The sequence below is a fragment of the Schistocerca piceifrons genome, chromosome 7 (genome assembly GCF_021461385.2).
Source record: "Schistocerca piceifrons isolate TAMUIC-IGC-003096 chromosome 7, iqSchPice1.1, whole genome shotgun sequence".
In the NCBI taxonomy this organism is placed as follows: domain Eukaryota; kingdom Metazoa; phylum Arthropoda; class Insecta; order Orthoptera; family Acrididae; genus Schistocerca; species Schistocerca piceifrons.
The window spans coordinates 556162444-556181715 of NC_060144.1; the positions used below are offsets into that span (position 1 = coordinate 556162444).

Sequence of the window (19272 nt, forward strand, 5' to 3'; positions counted from 1 at the left end):
ACAAGCTGAGTTATCCTAGAAATTGTATAAAGCATAATATATGTTAAATGTGGTAAAGTAAGTACTAATCAGTATAATTATCCATCTTGAGTGCTATTTTCTAATTTTACTTTTTAAGAATTAACAACTGAACATGTTTCGGTGGCAGCTACAATCAGAATAACATTTAAAGTCTCAATATGCTGTATCTCATTGATTCACATGTACACTTGTAAATGTAATGATGATTATTGCTATTGCCAAATGTGTAAGATGTATATTTAATAAAATAAATGTAAAAATAGCGCTCAAGATGGACCATTATATTGACAAGTGATAATGATGATCATAGACTTGTACAGTGATTTTATATCATTTACAGCAAAAGTATTCTATTATATGAAATTAATTGAATGTATTGAAATGAAATGAAGAAGGGATTGATGGAGAAGAAATGATGTAAAGACATGAAATGGTATTGGTGAAAAATCATTTAGAAAAATTGGCATTTTAGTAAGCTTAACAGTGACAACTGAAAATTTGTGCCAGACCATGCCTCAAACCATATTTTCCTGCTCACAAAAAGCAGTAAATCAGGATTCAGGTCCTGTTTTGGGACAGATTTTCACTTGTAGTTTATAGGTTTATGCTCTACAAGTTAGGATTGTTTGAGGAGCAAAAATGATTTTTTCAGTATCTTTTCTGTTATGTTCTTCTGTATGGCTACACTTTTGAATATAAAACAGAACTAACTGGTTTTGCAGATAATACAATTACCATTGTTTAAAAAAACCACTGGGAAGTATTAACAGAGGAGATCACAAATGACAATTTTATGGAGGTTGTTATCTGGTTATATGTAAATGCCAGTTGTGATTTGTAGAGTGGAGATGGAGAAATGCATTCAGTTAAACTTTCAAGAATGTTTCTGTATCATCATATTCAGCTACCTTTTCTATAAAGACAGTTGTCAGTTTCTAGAAGATAGAAAGTCCATGTGTTTGGCCAATTTTCTTTTCTAGATATGATAAGGATAATGTGTAGGCTGATTATTGATTTAAACAGGCAAGTAAGTTGAAATGATGTGTGCAAGTTCAAACACCAATGCAATGTCTTTTAGTCCTATCTATTTATACTGTGGAAAATATTAACTAAAACTCACAGACACTTATTAGCTGAGCAGTTTTTAAACTGTTGTTGATTCTGATAATGTGTGTCGTAAATATGTCTTAACTGTTCAACAATTGACACATTTCACAGAGTAGTGTTCCTTATGAAAGTGAGTTATAGAACATGGAACCAACTAGATAACTTACTCTCTTCTTTTTCAGTTCACATTGAAGACCTGTACTGCTTTCACTATACGTCCAGTACAGAAGACATTCCAAAACAAGCAGGATGGAACTTTTTTGACTTACAGTCAGAGTATCAACGCATGAGGGTGCCTAATGACCAGTGGAGTCTAACGTTGCTCAACAAAGACTATGAGGTTTGCAGAGGCTGCTCAATTTTGAATTATCTGAGGACATTATATATCAAGTGCAGGTGTTTGTTACAGATAATTACCTCATGAAGAAATAAGCAAATGTCAATTCACAAACTGACACCCATATGAGTAAAATTGTACCGAAGGTCCTGCACGTCAAAAAGGGCACTGTGTAAGCTTAAGTATTTGACTTCCTGGCTATAATTTTTGTTCCTTGGTGGTGGGTGATGTAAAGATCTTTAGAAAAAAGCTGAACATCTTGCTGAAAGCATGCAATAAACAAGCATGGAATTTTATAGATAAAGATAAATAAAAAGGTAATAAAGAGAATAAAAATAGACAGGAAGAGTGATAGGTTAACTGAGTAAAAAGATTGTCATAGTCTATTTTAATTATTAATTTAATTATAGAGAAAAGATTCAAATGTGTTATGTTGAGCAGAAAGAGTATGTATTGCTCTTTGAAGTCAGTTGGCATATGTGAAGACACGGTATCCAAGATTACTGTTTGGTTCACTCTTTCTTACAGCGAGTGATCTGCAAGTACCCTGTTGAAATGTCAGAGCCAGTTATCCAGATTTGTTACTGACCTAGAAACATAGTGACATTCCAAGTATGGCCACGCATTGGTTGGACACAAGACTCATATTGCAGAGTACAACGGTTCAAACCCAGTGAAGCCATCCAGATTACGTTTTCTGTGATTTTCCCAAATCACTTAAGGTGAATGCTGGAAGGTTCCTTTTGAAGGAACTTGATCGATTTCCTTTCCCTTAACTTTCTAATGTGAGGATGGGTTGTGTCTCTAACAACTTGTTGCCGACAGGACATTAAACCTTAATATTGCTGCTTCCCTTCCTTCATAGTAACATGTTGTTATAAGTTGTGTTTTATGAGATACGTGATGTACATCCTTTAAAAGTCTTTCTCACCTTTGAAATATTAGTTGTGGTAATAAAGAAACAATTTTCAGCTTGTAATTTCTTAGACCATTCCGGCAATTTTGTGACATTTTGTTGAATCGGATGTATTGCCAGTGGTCTGCATTTTTCTAACACAATATTTCAACGTTGTACCTCGGCGTCTTCATCAATTGCTTCCTGTAACTGGTCCCTAGATGTTCCGTCTTCTGTTTGCATCTGCTTCTGCTGTTTTCCCTGGTGGCGGCCGTTTCATGGCATTCCCTTCTAGGTCTGCGCCCTGCAGGCACATTCGTAGCACTGTTGACAGGCTGCATTTTTGCTGTTGGTGACAGTTCCGACCTTCTCCAGCGTGATCGTGTCAGTTGGTCGGCAGGTGTTCCATCTTCTGTCTGTGCCCACTTCCGCTGTTTTCCCCGGTGTCAGCTGTTTCGTGGCATTCCCTTCTAGGTCCGTGACTGCCAGGCGCGTTCCTCACACTGTCGAATTTTCAACTTGTCACTTGGTTCTCCCACTTGTCTTTCAAATCCTATATAGATTTCCACAAGATATTTAGAACTCCATTGCAAATGTACATGTAAGACATCCAAGTTGTATATTAACGATTGTAAAAGAGGGAAATTGGAATAAGTCTGTAATTACAGGGAGCGGATTGAAATTGAGGTGAAAGGTTTCCTTAAGATCACAGAAGCCAGAGAATGATACCAATGATAAGTTTGCAGATTAATGAAATAAGAAGAGACATAGTGGGAGGAAACTGCTGTTGGGGGGAGGGGGGAATTACAATAATCAGACATGGATGTATTGAAGGACTAGAAATTTGGATTCCCTCGTTTATTTGCTGCAGATGGGAATCATGAATAATAAAGATAGTAAATATACAGGGTGAATCACCTAAAACTTCCACCGGAAATATTGCGGATATCGAAAGTTTGTTGATGTGTGGTTTTCACAGAATGGATTGATAGTCAAGGGCTCGTATGTTAGCCAACCAACAGATCGTAATAATACTTAGAAAGTGTGTTTTTTGCGCCAAAATACAGTTTATAAATGGAACAACGCCTATTGATGACTACAAACTAAAAGTAGGGTAAATTGGAATGTCAGTCATGTTTGTTGAAGGATTATATTGCGAGTCATTTATGAGATATTGTATTTTGAAAAGTTCCAACACTGACACTTGTACATCACCTATGACAGCACGCATTAAAGAAAGAATAACACAAGTACATACACTAGTTGTGTGGATTGTGACTAGTAATGAGACAACTGACCATGACAGATTGTGTTCAAAATGACAACTGCCAGTGGCAATACACGGAATGATTGCTGCATACGTTCTAGCATTTCAGCAGAGATGTCAAAGTCGGCTGCAGTAATACATCATTGCATATCATCGAGTGTGGTTGGTATGTCCTCGTAGACAGCATCTTTCAGCTTTCTTCACAGAAAAAAAGTCTACAGTGGTCAAGTCCAGGGAATGGGCTGACCAAGGTACAGGTCATCTGCATCCAGTTCAACAATTTGGAAACTATTTGTGAACACATATTGTAGTACTTTGTGCACTATGAGCTGGACAGCCATGTTGCTACCCCAGATTCTTCCTAATCTGCTGAGGAATGTCTTCTAGCATTTGTGGACACTGGCCTGTTACGAGGCTGTGATACTTCAGCATGCTCGGTGTTCCATTGAAGAAAAACAGGCCTATGAGCTGATGGTTCACTGTCCCACACTACATGTTTACATTCTATGGAGCTGACGTTCCACCTGACAAAGCCAATGGGGATTGTCTACAGACCAATAGCGCATGTTTTGGCAGTTTACATGGCCATGATTGGTAAATTTGTCTTCATTACTAAACAAGATACATGATACATCCGGGGTATCCTGTCTTAATGCCTGTGTACAGAAGTTAACATGATTCCTGTGGTGTCACCACACTTGCTAGGTGGTAGCCTTTAAATCGGCCGCGGTCCATTAGTATACGCCGGACCCGCGAGTCGCCACTGTCAGTGATAGCAGACCGAGGGCCACCACAGGGCAGGTCTAGAGAGACTTACTAGCACTCGCCCCAGTTGTACAGCCGACTTTGCTAGCGAAGCTACACTGACCGATACGCTCTCATTTGCCGAGACGATAGTTAGCATAGCCTTCAGCTACGTCATTTGCTACGATCTAGCAAGGCGCCGTATTCAATTGATATTTATTATGTGAAGTATGTATCATCAAGAGAGATGTTCTACAATTGTGGATTAAAGTTAAGTATTACCTCATCTACGTACTTTATTTGCAATTCTCAAGATATTGTCCTGTTCCAGACCTCATGCCAGTCAGCGTGTAATTAAACGCATGCATTTCGGCCTCCTCTAGAAAAACAGTGTTGGCTCTTCTGCCAACACTACAATTCCCATAATCGTTTCCATGCAGCTCTTGATGGAGAGAGATGCGATAGGGATGGAACCTATGTTGATGGAGAATGCATAGGACCCTTGCCTTACTCATATCAATTCCTTGTGCGATTGTCTGGGATGCTTGTATTCCCTTTTGCGTGCTTCATCGATTGCGTTTTTGTATTTTCTGCTTTCGTGAGTTAAATTCAGTGTCTCATGTGTTATGCAAGGATTTCTATCAGGCCTTGTCTTTTTACCTATTTGAACCTCTGCTGCTTTGACTGTTTCATCTCTCAGGACTACCTGTTTGTCTTCTTCTGTGTTCCTTTGCCCTGCTCCAGTCGTCTGTTGCCTAGTGTTCTATCTGAAACGCTCAACAACCTATGGTTCTTTCAGCTTATCCAGGTTCCAACTCTTAATTTTCTACCTTCTTGCCATGTTTTCAGTTTTAATCTAGCGTTCATAACCAATAAGTTGTGGTCAGAATCCACATTTGTGCCTAGAAATATCGCACAATTTTAAATCTGATTTCAAAATCTGCCTTACTATTGTATAATTAATATGAAACCTGGCATCCAGGTCTCTTCACACACAAACTGCTCTCATTTCTTTCCCCCAGTCCATATTCTTTCACTACTTTTCCTTCTCTTCCTTTTCCTATTATGAAACTCCAGTCCCCTCATCACTATTAAATTTTCATCCCCCTGAACTATCTGAATAATTTCTTTTATCTCATCATACTTTTTTTCCAATCTCTTCTTCATCTGCAGAGTTAGTTGACATATAAACTTATACAACTGTGGCGGATGTGGGCTTGGTGTCTGTCTTGGCTATAATAATGCTTTCACTGTGCTGTTCATAGTAACTTACCTGCATTCCTGTTTTCTTATTTGTTATTAAACTCATTTCTGCATTACCCCTATCTGATTTTGTATTTATAACACTCCACTCACATAATTAGAAGTCCTGTTCCTCTTGCCACCAAACTTACCTAATTCCCGCTGTATTTAACATTAACCTATCCATTTCCCGTTTCAAGTTTTATAACTTACATGCCTGATTAAGGGATCCAGCATTTGATGCTTCGATCCCTAGAATGCCAGTTTTGTTTCTCCGGATGACAACATTGTCCTGAATATGCTCTGCACAGTGATCTGAATGTAACATTTATTGCTCATTTATTCAAAGCAGTATTCTAATGCAGTGCTGATACCAACTAAAATGAAGTATCCCTATTGACCTGTGCATTTTTCTCAGTTTTATTCTGGTGGATGCATTACTTGTGTGTGTTATCTTTATCAGCAACAGCATTTTCTTGCACCGAAATTGGGAACATGAGAGTACAACCTAATATGTATTCAGATAAATGCCCATTTAGATCAGCATGGTAATTGAAGAAGAACTGCAATGTTCAGCTTGAATAATAAATTTATCCCTACAAAAATTCAGTGACAACAAATCTATTATTCACTCATCTATTTATTTATTCATTACTAATTGTACACTTTGGCACACCTAACTCTCGGTTATATCCTCGGAGAGACTTCACATAGTAGCAGAGTTATTGTGCCTACACCTATAGACACCTACGAGTAACCTCCTCACCCACTATCTTGAAAGAATCCCACCTGTAAAACAACTTCTAATAACTGGATGAATAGTCTGGATAATTATAGTCTCTAGGCACTAAAATGTAATTTATGCATGGTGATGCTGGGATGGTATTACAAACTATAAGGAATGGTGGAGAATGTTAAATGTAGCAAATTGAAAAAGGGAACCTGATCTGAAAACAAAAGAGTGGAAAGTTATAAGGGAAAATTGTTCTGATGCCTCAGATAGTGGAATACATGCACCGATACCATAGTTGCTAAAATTATAGGGTAGGCAACTCCAACAGGCACGTAGGGGTAGAGACTGGGATAACAACTCAACTAATCCAATGCAGGTGGCATACTGTGTACTGACATGAGCAACTCTGGTATACAATGTCTGTACTGTAGTAGACTGCAACCTGTGTTCAGAAGTTGAAGGATTAACATTGATCAGCCCTGACTAAATGGAGATGTACCTGGTGACAGACCTTGCAGACATGATTTTCGTAAATGGGCAAGCAAATGGAAACAGCAGAGAGGTGGAAAGGTTGCACAGGAATAAATATATGTGTAGAATACATCTGACTCACACCAAGTTTTTAAGACTGTTCCATTAATTAAGTGAAATCGTGCAATTGGTACCATAGTACGATGACAGAGAATGGTGACAAACTACGCGTACTCTTAATTTAGAAGATACAGTGCTAGCTCGAATAGATGAGGCACCTGCAATCAACACTCATTCAGTTGTGCATGAAAGGAATGTTTTGCAGAGTACTGTGTGGCAAGTATAATAGGAAATGCAGCTACACCCCCTACTGTCCACAGAAAGTGCATGCTTTGATTGCTTCTGACTTTGGACCTCATTATCAGTCATTGTGTTGGCGGAGATAGTCATTGAGTATATACTAGGCCTATTTCTTCTTCCTCCCCACTTAAATGCAATAGTGTACACAATGTATATCAGAGATTTACTACCCAAGTTCCTGGAAAATATCCCTCTTGTCATTCATCAACAGATGTGGTTCCAACATGATGGAACCTCACCTCACTTTGAACAGAGGGTTTGTGAACAACTACATCACACATTCTGTGAAAAGTGGATAAGCGGAGGTGGTCCTGTTTCTTGGCCGACACATTCACCTGATCTAACCTCCCTTGTTTTTTTCTTGTGGGGCCCTGTGAAAAGTCTGTCGAGACTGGAGAGAATTCCTAGCAAGAATCCTTGCTGTCGCTGACACTGTTCAAACAATATCAATGTAGCAGTTTGTGAGACTTGTGCTGGTAAATGGGATTCATTGTTACTGTACCATAGACTTAGGATTTTCGGTCTCTCTGACATCACCATTATTAGTCCCTCACGAAGGGAAATTATCAGAGGGTATTGGAGAGTATTCAGTGGGAATTCTGTACATCATATTCAGGGTTTCGTAGTTGGGCCCTTAGTTTAGTGCTGTGCAAAGCTAAGGTTGAACTTGAGTAGATTTTCACTTACACCTTTCAACTTGGGCGTTTCTGGGCTATGTTGCCTTACCTCAAATTGATAAGTTTGCCACTCTCCATCATCTCTGACAGTTTTTAATAACATCACAGAATTACCCTATATAGTCCAGACAAGTTAATGACAGGAGGTGAGCTACAAGGGACAGTGAAGTGCCTAGACATGCTCTTCAAAAATAGAACAACCTTATGCTCCAACAATTTGTTTATTTTGTGCTATCTAACTAACATTTACATGAGTAACCAGAAGTAATCAACAGATGACTGTTACATACATAGATTAAGACCAGAAACCAACTTTAATTGAGGCTGATTATCCATCATATTATCAACAAGAATTTGTGACCATTAATCTCTGTTTAAGGATAAGCATAGTTAAATAGTACAACTTTACTTTATGATTTGTAGTTATTATGAATATGTTTACTTAAACCCAAGGAGGACTTGTTAGCAAAACTGTTACACCATGTGAGAATGAAATGTTGTGTACCACAGAAGGGTATGTTGCAAATTAAAAAAGCAAGAAGTACAAGGGAACATAATAATTCCTATTCATGTCATGGAGAATTAATGGTTCTTGGAGAGTTTGTGTCTCAAGAATAAGGAATGCAAATTGGGGTTTAATACCTGGTCAACAAAGGTGTTATTAGACAAGGAGCACACACTCAGGTTGTGGAATGGTAGAGAGGTAAACTGACATTGTCCCAGTATTTTATCTTACGTGAATTGTGGAAAGCAGGAGAAATTGAAACCTAGGTGGCTTGACAGGGATTTGAACAGTTGTTTTCCCAAATGTGAGTCCAGCATTTCACCATTATGCCATCTTGCTCAGTGGTTTGTTTTTATCATGACAGCTGTTTGGTGGTGATGAACTGCCACTGCAGTTGAGATGCGCCATGTATTATAGAATTTATGTGTTGTGTGTATAGTGCACTCTACTGCTGTAGAAGGTGTAATGTTCACACTTATTTATCACTGATGTATTATGGACTTCCGCACCATGAGATTCTTTGCCATTGATATAAAAGGATGTAGCACTTCACTAAAAATGAGAACAATATGTCCACCAAGTATATAAGAAATGACTCCAATGAACATAGTACACAAACCTTACTTACTATAATAATTTCTATCTCATTCATTTAAATACTGCACCAGGCATGTAATCTGACAACTATAGGTATGTGAAGGTATCAGCCAAAGATAATATCTGTACTGCAAGACACACATTTTTATCCAATTTCTATCATCAGATGTTACACCATTTAATTACAAATTTCAAAAATTTCTAAATACTTTTGGATTTCTGAGATAAGAGTCTGCCTCTGGATCACGGGGTCCAGGGTTTGATTCCGAGCCGGTGTGGGGATTTTCTCTGCCTGGGGACTGTGTGTTTGTGTTGTCCTCATCGTTTCATCATCATCATCATCATCATTATCATCATTATTTGTGACAGTGGCTAGACTGGACTGTGTAACAATTGGGACTTTGTAAGGGCGCTGATGACCATACAGTTGAGCACCCCACAAACCAAAAATCATCTGAGATAAGGAGGACAAGGATATCTATTTATTTCAGAGTGTGGAAGACCTATATTGTATTAAACTAATGGTACCGTAGAAGGGGATGATAAGGGGCCCTTGTTGTGGTCTTTAACTAATAATCACACATATGGAACAAAATTTGACTTAATGTTTGATGCATATGATGTCCATCACTATAACATACTTATTTATGTAGTTGCATAATTTTTGGTTCAAATGAAACCACAGACATTTTTATAAATAGTATTTTCCACCCCATTTTAACTTACCACGTTACTTTATACACTATCCAAATAAATCACTTAGCACAATGACAAGGGACACCAGAGAAGCTTTAAAATAAATTGTACATACAAGAAGCTGAATAAAGTTTATTTTTAACCTAACAATACCTCATGATGAGGCGGTAAACAGCAATTGACAAAATTAACATAAAACTGAAAAATAGTTAAAGGCTCTGTGGGTATTTGCACACTACACTCGGCGGAGAGTAGAATGAACCCACACGTGACTGAATGCACTTTTATTACATCTCACTCAGAACAGAATTACAGGAAGCACATGCAAATAAGCAATATGGGTACTGACTAAGTTAGGGTCAAAGAAGCTAGCTCAGAGAATGGGTGGCTATTCATGATGTGGCTGTTGATAGTCATCAGAGCCCCCACCACTTGGTATTGTGTAGCTTGGGAGGGGGAGACGAGAAGTGTAGTGGCTGTCAATAGTCATCACAGAGCCTTCGACCCCTTGACATTGTGGAGCAATGGGAAGGAGGGGGCGGGGGAAGCAGGGGGGGGGGGGGGCGGCACATGAAGTGTAGATGCATTGGACAAGACTGCAGTTGATCAGTAGTTAGTTCGGTACAGTGACATGACCAATCATGTCGTGACTGGCTCTGAGGGGTGTCATGACTGAACTGTTTCTTGTGGAGAGTGACGTCTCAATGCTGAGGGAGGGGACGGTATAGCCTTCTAGCCAGCATGACAGGTGAAGTGGGCAACCCATGTGAGACAAAGGATTCAGCTGATCCAGAGCCAGGGTGTTGCTTGTTGAGAGGAATAATACTGTAAGGCAGCCATTGGCATCGATGGATGTGCTGATGATGTCATCATCAGCACCAGTAAGAAGCTGGTCGGAACAGAGTACAGTGACATGGTAGGTTTAGATTTAGATTAGATTAGATTTACTTTTATTCTAATTGATCCGTAGTGAGGAGGTCCTCCAGGATGCAGAACATGTCAGAAAAACAATAATAGATAACAAATATTTAAAACCGAAACAAATAAGCTTCCACAGGTCCCAAGTGGAATGATTGTCATTTTTTTAATGAACACTATATGAAAGAATCATTTTAGAAACACTAATGCACTGAATTTAAAATAAAAAAAGTTTTTATTTATTTATAAGGTAATAAACATCTAATACAACTACTATAATACTTATTTACAATGAACACATTACTACACTGAAATGGTGCAGAAGTTAGATTGTACTCTCTCTCTCTCTCTCTCTCTCTCTCTCTCTCTCTCTCTCTCTCTCTCTCTCTCTCACTCGCTCCCTCCCCCCCCCCCCTCTCCCCCCCCCTCCACACACACACACACACACACACACACACACACACACACACACACACACACACACACACACAAAAAAAAAAAAAAAAAATCAGTTGGTCCTACTGCGAAATTCATCGATAGAGTAGAAGGAGTTTACCACCAATAAATCCTTTAGGCTTCTCTTAAACTGAATTTCATTGTTTGTTAAGCTTCTTATGGCTGCTGGCGAGTTATTGAAAATGTGTGTTCCTTAATAATGCACACCTTTTTGTACTAGAGTAAGTGACTTTAAATCCTTGTGTAGATTATTCTTATTTCTAGTAGTGATTCCAGGAATTGAGCTGTTGGTTTGAAAAAGTGATTGTAGATTGTAGATTGTATTTTATTGGTCCTGTTGTCTACATAGCAGCTTATGCATAAGACATTGGACAAGTCAAGTTATAAATATACAGGCTGAAAGTAATTTCAAGGCATACATATTTAAGCTTACAATAATACATATTTAAGCTTACAATAATACATATTTAAGCTTACAATAATACACTTTACGCACAAGTATTTATATAACACATTTCATAAATTTATCAATATAATGGAAGGAAACATTCCACGTGGGAAAAATTATATATAAAAACAAAGATGAGGTGACTTACCGAACAAAAGCGCTGGCAGGTCGATAGACACACAAACAAACACAAACATACACACAAAATTCAAGCTTTCGCAACAAACTGTTGCCTCATCAGGAAAGAGGGATGGAGAGGGGAAGACGAAAGGAAGTGGGTTTTAAGGGAGAGGGTAAGGAGTCATTCCAATCCCGGGAGCGGAAAGACTTACCTTAGGGGGAAAAAAGGACAGGTATACACTCGCACACACACACATATCCATCCACACATACAGACACAAGCAGACAAGCTTGTGTCTGTATGTGTGGATGGATATGTGTGTGTGTGCGAGTGTATACCTGTCCTTTTTTCCCCCTAAGGTAAGTCTTTCCGCTCCCGGGATTGGAATGACTCCTTACCCTCTCCCTTAAAACCCACTTCCTTTCGTCTTCCCCTCTCCATCCCTCTTTCCTGATGAGGCAACAGTTTGTTGCGAAAGCTTGAATTTTGTGTGTATGTTTGTGTTTGTTTGTGTGTCTATCGACCTGCCAGCGCTTTTGTTCGGTAAGTCACCTCATCTTTGTTTTTATATATAATTTCATAAATTTAAATATTCTTCAATGGAATAAAAGCAGTGATGCTGTAAATATGACTTTAGAGATTTTCCAAATGTATTGACCTCAGTGATAGCTTTTATGTTTTCAGGAAGTTTGTTATAAAGCTTAACTCCCATGTGAAAAGTACCTTTTTGGCACAGTGCTGTGCTGATTTGAGTCATATGTAAGTTCCTGTTTTGTCTGGTAAAGTGCTCATATATATCACAGTTTTTTTGTAGCCTCTGGTCCTTGCCTATTACATTTAATTTAAAGAACAAAAAGGTTTCCATAATGTATACACACGGTAATGGGGGAATACCAGATTTCTTAAACAGGGGTTTACAAGAGTCTCTAGGCTTGCACCCAAACAAGATTCTAATGGCCCTTTTTTGTAGTTTAAAAGTGCTATTAGCTATTTTAGAGTTTCCCCAGAAGGTGACCCCATATCTAAGACGAGAATGAAAGTACGCATGATATGCATTCATTACTGTTTTCTCACTACAGCATGATTTTAATGAACAAAGAAGATAACATGTTTTGCTCAGTTCTGTATTGAGACATTCAATATGCTTATTCCATCTGATGTTACTCTGCAGCCAAAGTCCTAAGAATTTGGTTTCAGTACTGTTACCAACTGGTTCGTCATTGATAGAGACTGATGGGATAAACATGTCCTTGTAAGGAACATTGTGGAATTTTAGAGCAACGGTTTTCTTACTGTTTATTACAAGCTGGTTACTCTGTGCCCAGCTGCTAAGTTGTTTCGTGACCGTGTTTACTGTCTGCTGTAACTGTTCATCATCGTCTCCTTTTAATAGAATCGTGGTGTCATCTGCAAATATGATTGATTTGTGTGCATCAATATTTAAGCTTAGATCATTTATGTACAGAAGAAACAGAAGGGGTCCCAATACGGATCCTTGGGGTACACCACATTTTATTTGTTTATAGTCAGATAAGTGATTAGATACAGTTTTTAGTTCAATATCTGTGTGCTTGACGCACACTGCCTGCATACGATTTGTCAGGAAGGAACTGATCCACTTGTTGGACAGACCTCGAATACCATATCTTTCTAGCTTTGATAGCAGAATTTTATGGTCCACCATGTCAAATGCTTTTGACAAGTCAATAAAGACTCCTATTGTTTCCTGTTTTTTTGTCCATCAGGTTTAGGATGGAATTGATGCACTCATAGACAGCCGTTGTCGTTGACCTCTTATTTCTGAATCCATGTTGTTCATTACATAGGATGCTGTTTTTATTTATAAATTTCATAAGTTTCTCATACATAACTTTTTCCAATACTTTAGAGATGCAGGTGGAAATTGTGATGGGTCTGTAGTTATTTACATTGTCTTTATCCCCTTTTTTATATACAGGAATAACTTTTGATGTTTTTAACACATCAGGGAAAGTGCCTGCCTGAAGTGAGCAGTCGCATAAATGTGTGAGTACTTCAATTAGGTTTGATGCGCTCTTCTTTAACATTGTTGCAGGTATACCATCAATACCTGCCGATTTGGAATTTTTTAGTCCTTTTATTGCTTTAGCTACTTCATCTTGTGAAACAGAACTGATGTACATTGATCCTCTACATGTACTTATTTTATATTCATTTGCCTGGATGCTCTTAAAGTTTGATTGTAACATATTTTCAGCAACACCTGTGAAAAAGTTGTTAAATGTATTAGCTACTTCTAAGGGGTTTGTTACTTTTTTATTTTTATGTGATAGTGTTATATTTTTCCAAGGTTGTCTGTATTCTCCACATTCTTTTTTTATAACACTCCACATAGCCTTTGATTTATTGGCTGAATTATAAATGATTTCATCATTACGCATTATTTTTGCTGCTTTTATTACTTTTCTTAATATTTTGGAGTATTTTTTATAGTATGCGCGTACGACAGGTGAGGAATTTTTTGAGTTACATATTTCATGAAGTAGTCTTTTCTTCTGGCATGAAACCCTTATTCCCTTTGTGATCCAGCTGTTTGTTCTAGAGTTTCCCCGTATGGTTAATGTTTTCAGTGGGAATGCAAGTTCAAAGAAATGGGTTAATGTATCAATGAAAGAGTCGAATTTTTCATTTATATCATTCATTTTGTACACTCCTAGCCATTTTTTTTTTCTGTAATAAGTTGTTGAAGTAGTTCACATTATGCTGATTATAGCTTCGATATGTTGTTCTAAGAGACATGTTGTTAATAATACTGCCTTGTACTTTTATGCTTAATATTTGAGCAAGATGATCACTAAAACCTGCATTGAAAATTTTTAGTGAGGTGTTGTGTAAACTCTTCTTTACTAGAAACTGATCAAGAGCTGTTTGACAAGTTTCTGATACTCGGGTAGCTGCTTTTACTTCAGCCTTTAAATTGTAGGACGTTGCAAGGTTCAAAATGGTCTCCCTAGTTCCACTATTCGTGAGGAAGTCAATATTGAAGTCACCACAGATTATCAATTCACAATCTATTTTATTTACTTTATTTAGCAATGACTCCATTTTGTTTAAGAAAAGTTCAAAATTCCCGGACGGTGATCGGTAAACTGTAGCAATAACCAGGTTGAACTGAGTAATTTTTATAGCTGCAATTTCATAATCCTTTTCGACATTTGCCCTAGTTAAGTCAGGTAGTGTAATAAAATCTACATTTTCCTTTGTGTAAATTGCTACCCCACCCTGTTTGCTGTTTTTCCTGCAGTAGTAAGCAGCCAAGACAAATTTGTTTATTTTCGTATTCTGGATTAATTCTGGGTTAAGCCAGTGCTCAGAAATGCATAACACTGAGATATCATTAAGTTCATGTGTCAATAGAATGTTAATTTCATCGATCTTATTACGCAGGGATTGCACATTATGGTGATAAATTTTTAGTTCGGGCGTATTCACGATTTGGTAATTGGGAATCATATTTACAGCATCACATACCTCTAGTTTAAATTAGGAACGTCAGCAGCGTTGTATTTTCGTTCTTCTTTCTTGTTTATTTTGTTTTCCTCGCTGTTGGAAGGATGTTCAGGAAGTTGATAAATTGTTCTATCCCTTACAAGTCTTTCTTTGATTATTTCACTAACACGATCACAAACAAATCTTTTCCCCTCATAGTTCAAATGCATTCCATGCTTCGTGTGCAGATTTCCATGCAGCTTGCTTATATCCAGTACATCGCATTTAGTGTATTGAGAACACAGTTTCCTTATTTTAATGTTTGTTTTCCGAATTTCTTTGTTTACACACGAATTATAAATCAGATCATGCCTATGAGGAAGTGTGGCAACTACTGTGTTTCCGCATTTATTAGCTTGTAAAAAATTCTGTAGCGTTTTCACGCAAACCTCTGCTTCATTTTTTGCCACATTGTTTGAACCCATTATACAGACGATAAAGTCATTTTCTTGCATTAATTTCGTCTGAGAGTTAATGTCTACAACATTTTTACATCTCGCTCCCGGTTTCACTACACTAGTTACTGCTATGTCGCGATTTTTCTCACGGAGCATGCTGGATAGATTCCTGCCATGACTGTCTGCTAGTAATAGTACACTACTCTTTTTCTCTGATGATCTGTGTTTGTTGTTGACGTTATTTGAAAAAACGCTATTCATTTTCAGTTCACTGTCTTTTTCAAGTTCACGGTCATTTGGAGAGTCGTTATCACAGTCACTTGTTTGCAAAACATGATATTTGTTTTTCTCTGAAAATGTGACATTTTTAGCGGACTTTGTTGTTCTTTTTGTAGTTGGAACACTATTTTTGTACGGCACTTTTACCCACTCGGACGATATATTACTTTTGTCTTGCATCACTTCACTTAGTGTTGGCTTCGATCGCAGATCCCGATTTTCTTTCTTGAGTGAGTCAATATCGCTTCTTAAGGAACTGACTATGAATTGTAAGCTAGCAATTCGTTCTTTTAGCGTTGTTATTTCAGTGTTACAATTCTTACAAACTCCCTTTTTAACAGCATAACTATAACTATTTCTCAAGTTAGATTCACACACTTCTACACTCGCGGCCATCTTGACGTGCTTGATATATTTTTAATGACAAATTTCATTAAGGAATAAAGATATTGGGAAGCAGTAGTTAGTATCCCTAGTTCCCTAAACAGGCTTCTGCAGGAGTTCACACCCAATATAACTCTTACTGCACGTTTTTGTGCCCGGAAAACTTTAGCTTGGCTTGATGAATTACCCCAAAAAATAATCCCATATGACATTATGGAATGAAAGTAAGCATAGTATGCCAGCTTTTTCACTTTTATATCCCCTATGTCTGACACAATTCGCATTGCAAATAGAGATTTGTTAAGACGCTTCAGCAGTTCTGTGGTGTGCTCCTCCCAGTTGAATTTATTATCAAGCTGTAATTCCAAGAATTTAACACAGTCCACTTATTCTATCTGCTTGTCATCGTATGTTAGGCATATGCTTGTGGGACACCACTTACAAGTTCTGAACTGCATGTAATGTCTTTTTTCAAAGTTTAGCGACAGAGAATTGGCTAGGAACCAGTGACTAATGTCCACAAATATTTTATTAGCCGATCTTTCTAAGACTGCACTTCATTTGCTATTTATTGCAATGTTTGTATCATCGGCAAACAAAACGAACTTGGCATCTGGTAATGTTACTGATGAAAGGTCATTGATACGTACAAGAAAAGATAAGTGCCCTAAAATGGAACCCTGTGGGACCCCACATGTAATTAGTTCCCAGTTGGATGATGCCTGATAGCTTAATACATTCTCTTTCCTAATAACACCCTTTGTTTCCTGCCAGAGATATAAGATTTGAACCATTTTGCAGCATTTCCTGTTACACCATAATATTCTAATTTACTTAAAAGGATATTGTGATTTACACAGTCAAATGCCTTTGACAGATCACAAAATATACCAGTTGCCTGCAATTTTTTGTCTAATGAATTAAGCACATTTTCACTGTAAGTGTAGATAGCATTCTCAATATCAGAACCCTTTAGAAATCTGAACTGCGACTTTGAAAGTATGTTATTTGAGATAAGGTGGTTATAAAGGCGATTTTGTACATTGTTGTTGTTGTTGTTGTTGTGGTCTTCAGTCCTGAGACTGGTTTGATGCAGCTCTCCATGCTACTCTATCCTGTGCAAGCTTCTTCATCTCCCAGTACCTACTGCAACCTACATCCTTCTGAATCTGCTTAGTGTATTCATCTCTTGGCCTCCCTCTATGATTTTTACCCTCCATGCTGCCCTCCAATACTAAATTGGTGATCCCTTGATGCCTCAGAACATGTCCTACCAACCGATCCCTTCTTCTGGTCAAGTTGTGCCACAAACTTCTCTTCTCCCCAACCCTATTCAATACTTCCCTATTAGTAATGTGATCTACCCATCTAATCTTCAGCATTCTTCTGTAGCACCACATTTCAAAAGCTTCTATTCTCTTCTTGTCCAAACTATTTATCGTCCATGTTTCACTTCCATACATGGCTACACTCCATACGAATACTTTCAGAAAAGACTTCCTGACACTTAAATCTATACTCGATGTTAACAAATTTCTCTTCTTCAGAAACGCTTTCCTTGCCATTGCCAGTCTACATTTTATATCCTCTCTACTTCGACCATCATCAGCTATTTTGCTCCTCAAATAGCAAAACTCCTTTACTACTTTAAGTGTCTCATTTCCTAATCTAATTCCCTCAGCATCACCCGACTTAATTCTACTACATTCCATTATCCACGTTTTGCTTTTGTTGATGTTCATCTTATATACTACTCTCAAGACACTGTCCATTCCATTCAACTGCTCTTCTAAGTCCTTTGCTGTCTCTGACAGAATTACAATGTCATCGGCGAACCTCAAAGTTTTTATTTCTTCCCCATGGATTTTAATACCTACTCCGAATTTTTCTTTTGTTTCCTTTACTGCTTGCTCAATATACAGATTGAATAACATCGGGGAGAGGCTACAACCCTGTCTTACTCCCTTCCCAACCACTGCTTCCCTTTCATGCCCCTCGACTCTTGTAACTGCTATCTGGTTTCTGTACAAATTGTAAATAGCCTTTCGCTCCCTGTATTTTACCCCTGCCACTTTTAGAATTTGAAATAGAGTATTCCAGTCAACATTGTCGAAAGGTTTCTCTAAGTCTACAAATGCTAGAAACGTAGGTTTGCCTTTCCTTAATCTTTCTTCTAAGATAAGTCGTAAGGTCAGTATTGCCTCACGTGTTCCAGTATTTCTACGAAAGCCAAACTGATCTTCCCCAAGGTCGGCTTCTACTAGTTTTTCCATTCGTCTGTAAAGAATTCGTGTTAGTATTTTGCAGCTGTGGCTTATTAAACTGATTGTTCGGTAATTTTCACATCTGTCAACACCTGCTTTCTTTGGGATTGGAATTATTATATTCTTCTTGAAGTCTGAGGGTATTTCGCCTGTTTCATACATCTTGCTCACCAGATGATAGAGTTTTGTCAGGACTGGCTCTCCCAAGGCCATCAGTAGTTCCAATGGAATGTTGTCTACTCCCTGGGCCTTGTTTCAACTCAGGTCTTTCAGTGCTCTGTCAAACTCTTCACGCAGTATCGTATCTCCCATTTCATCTTCATCTACATCCTCTTCCATTTCCATAATATTGTCCTCAAGTACATCGCCCTTGTATAGATCCTCTATATACTCCTTCCACCTTTCTGCTTTCCCTTCTTTGCTTAGAACTGGGTTTCCATCTGAGCTCTTGATTTTCATACAAGTGGTTCTCTTGCCTCCAAAGGTCTCTTTAATTTTCCTGTAGGCAGTATCTATCTTACCCCTAGTGAGATAAGCCTCTACATCTTTACATTTGTCCTCTAGCCATCCCTGCTTAGCCATTTTGCACTTCCTGTCGATCTCATTTTTGAGACGTTTGTATTCCTTTTTGCCTGCTTCATTTATTGCATTTTTATATTTTCTCCTTTCATCAATTAAATTCAATATTTCTTGTGTTACCCAAGGATTTCTACTAGCCCTCGTCTATTTACCTACTTTATCCTCTGCTGCCTTCACTACTTCATCCCTCAAAGCTACCCATTCTTCTTCTACTGTATTTCTTTCCCCCATTCCTGTCAATTGTT

The 19272-nt window shown here is 38.0% G+C and overlaps 1 protein-coding gene across 3 annotated transcripts in view; it reads left to right on the forward strand.

The window, feature by feature from the left end:
- The window catches only part of LOC124709117 (myotubularin-related protein 8), a 412763-nt gene that overhangs the window by 265472 nt on the left and 128019 nt on the right, over positions 1-19272 (forward strand). For all 3 annotated transcript variants that reach the window (XM_047240772.1, XM_047240774.1, XM_047240773.1), the window contains exon 4: positions 1311-1468. In XM_047240772.1, the coding sequence (XP_047096728.1) occupies positions 1311-1468 (158 nt within the window). The remainder of the gene's footprint in view (positions 1-1310; positions 1469-19272) is intronic.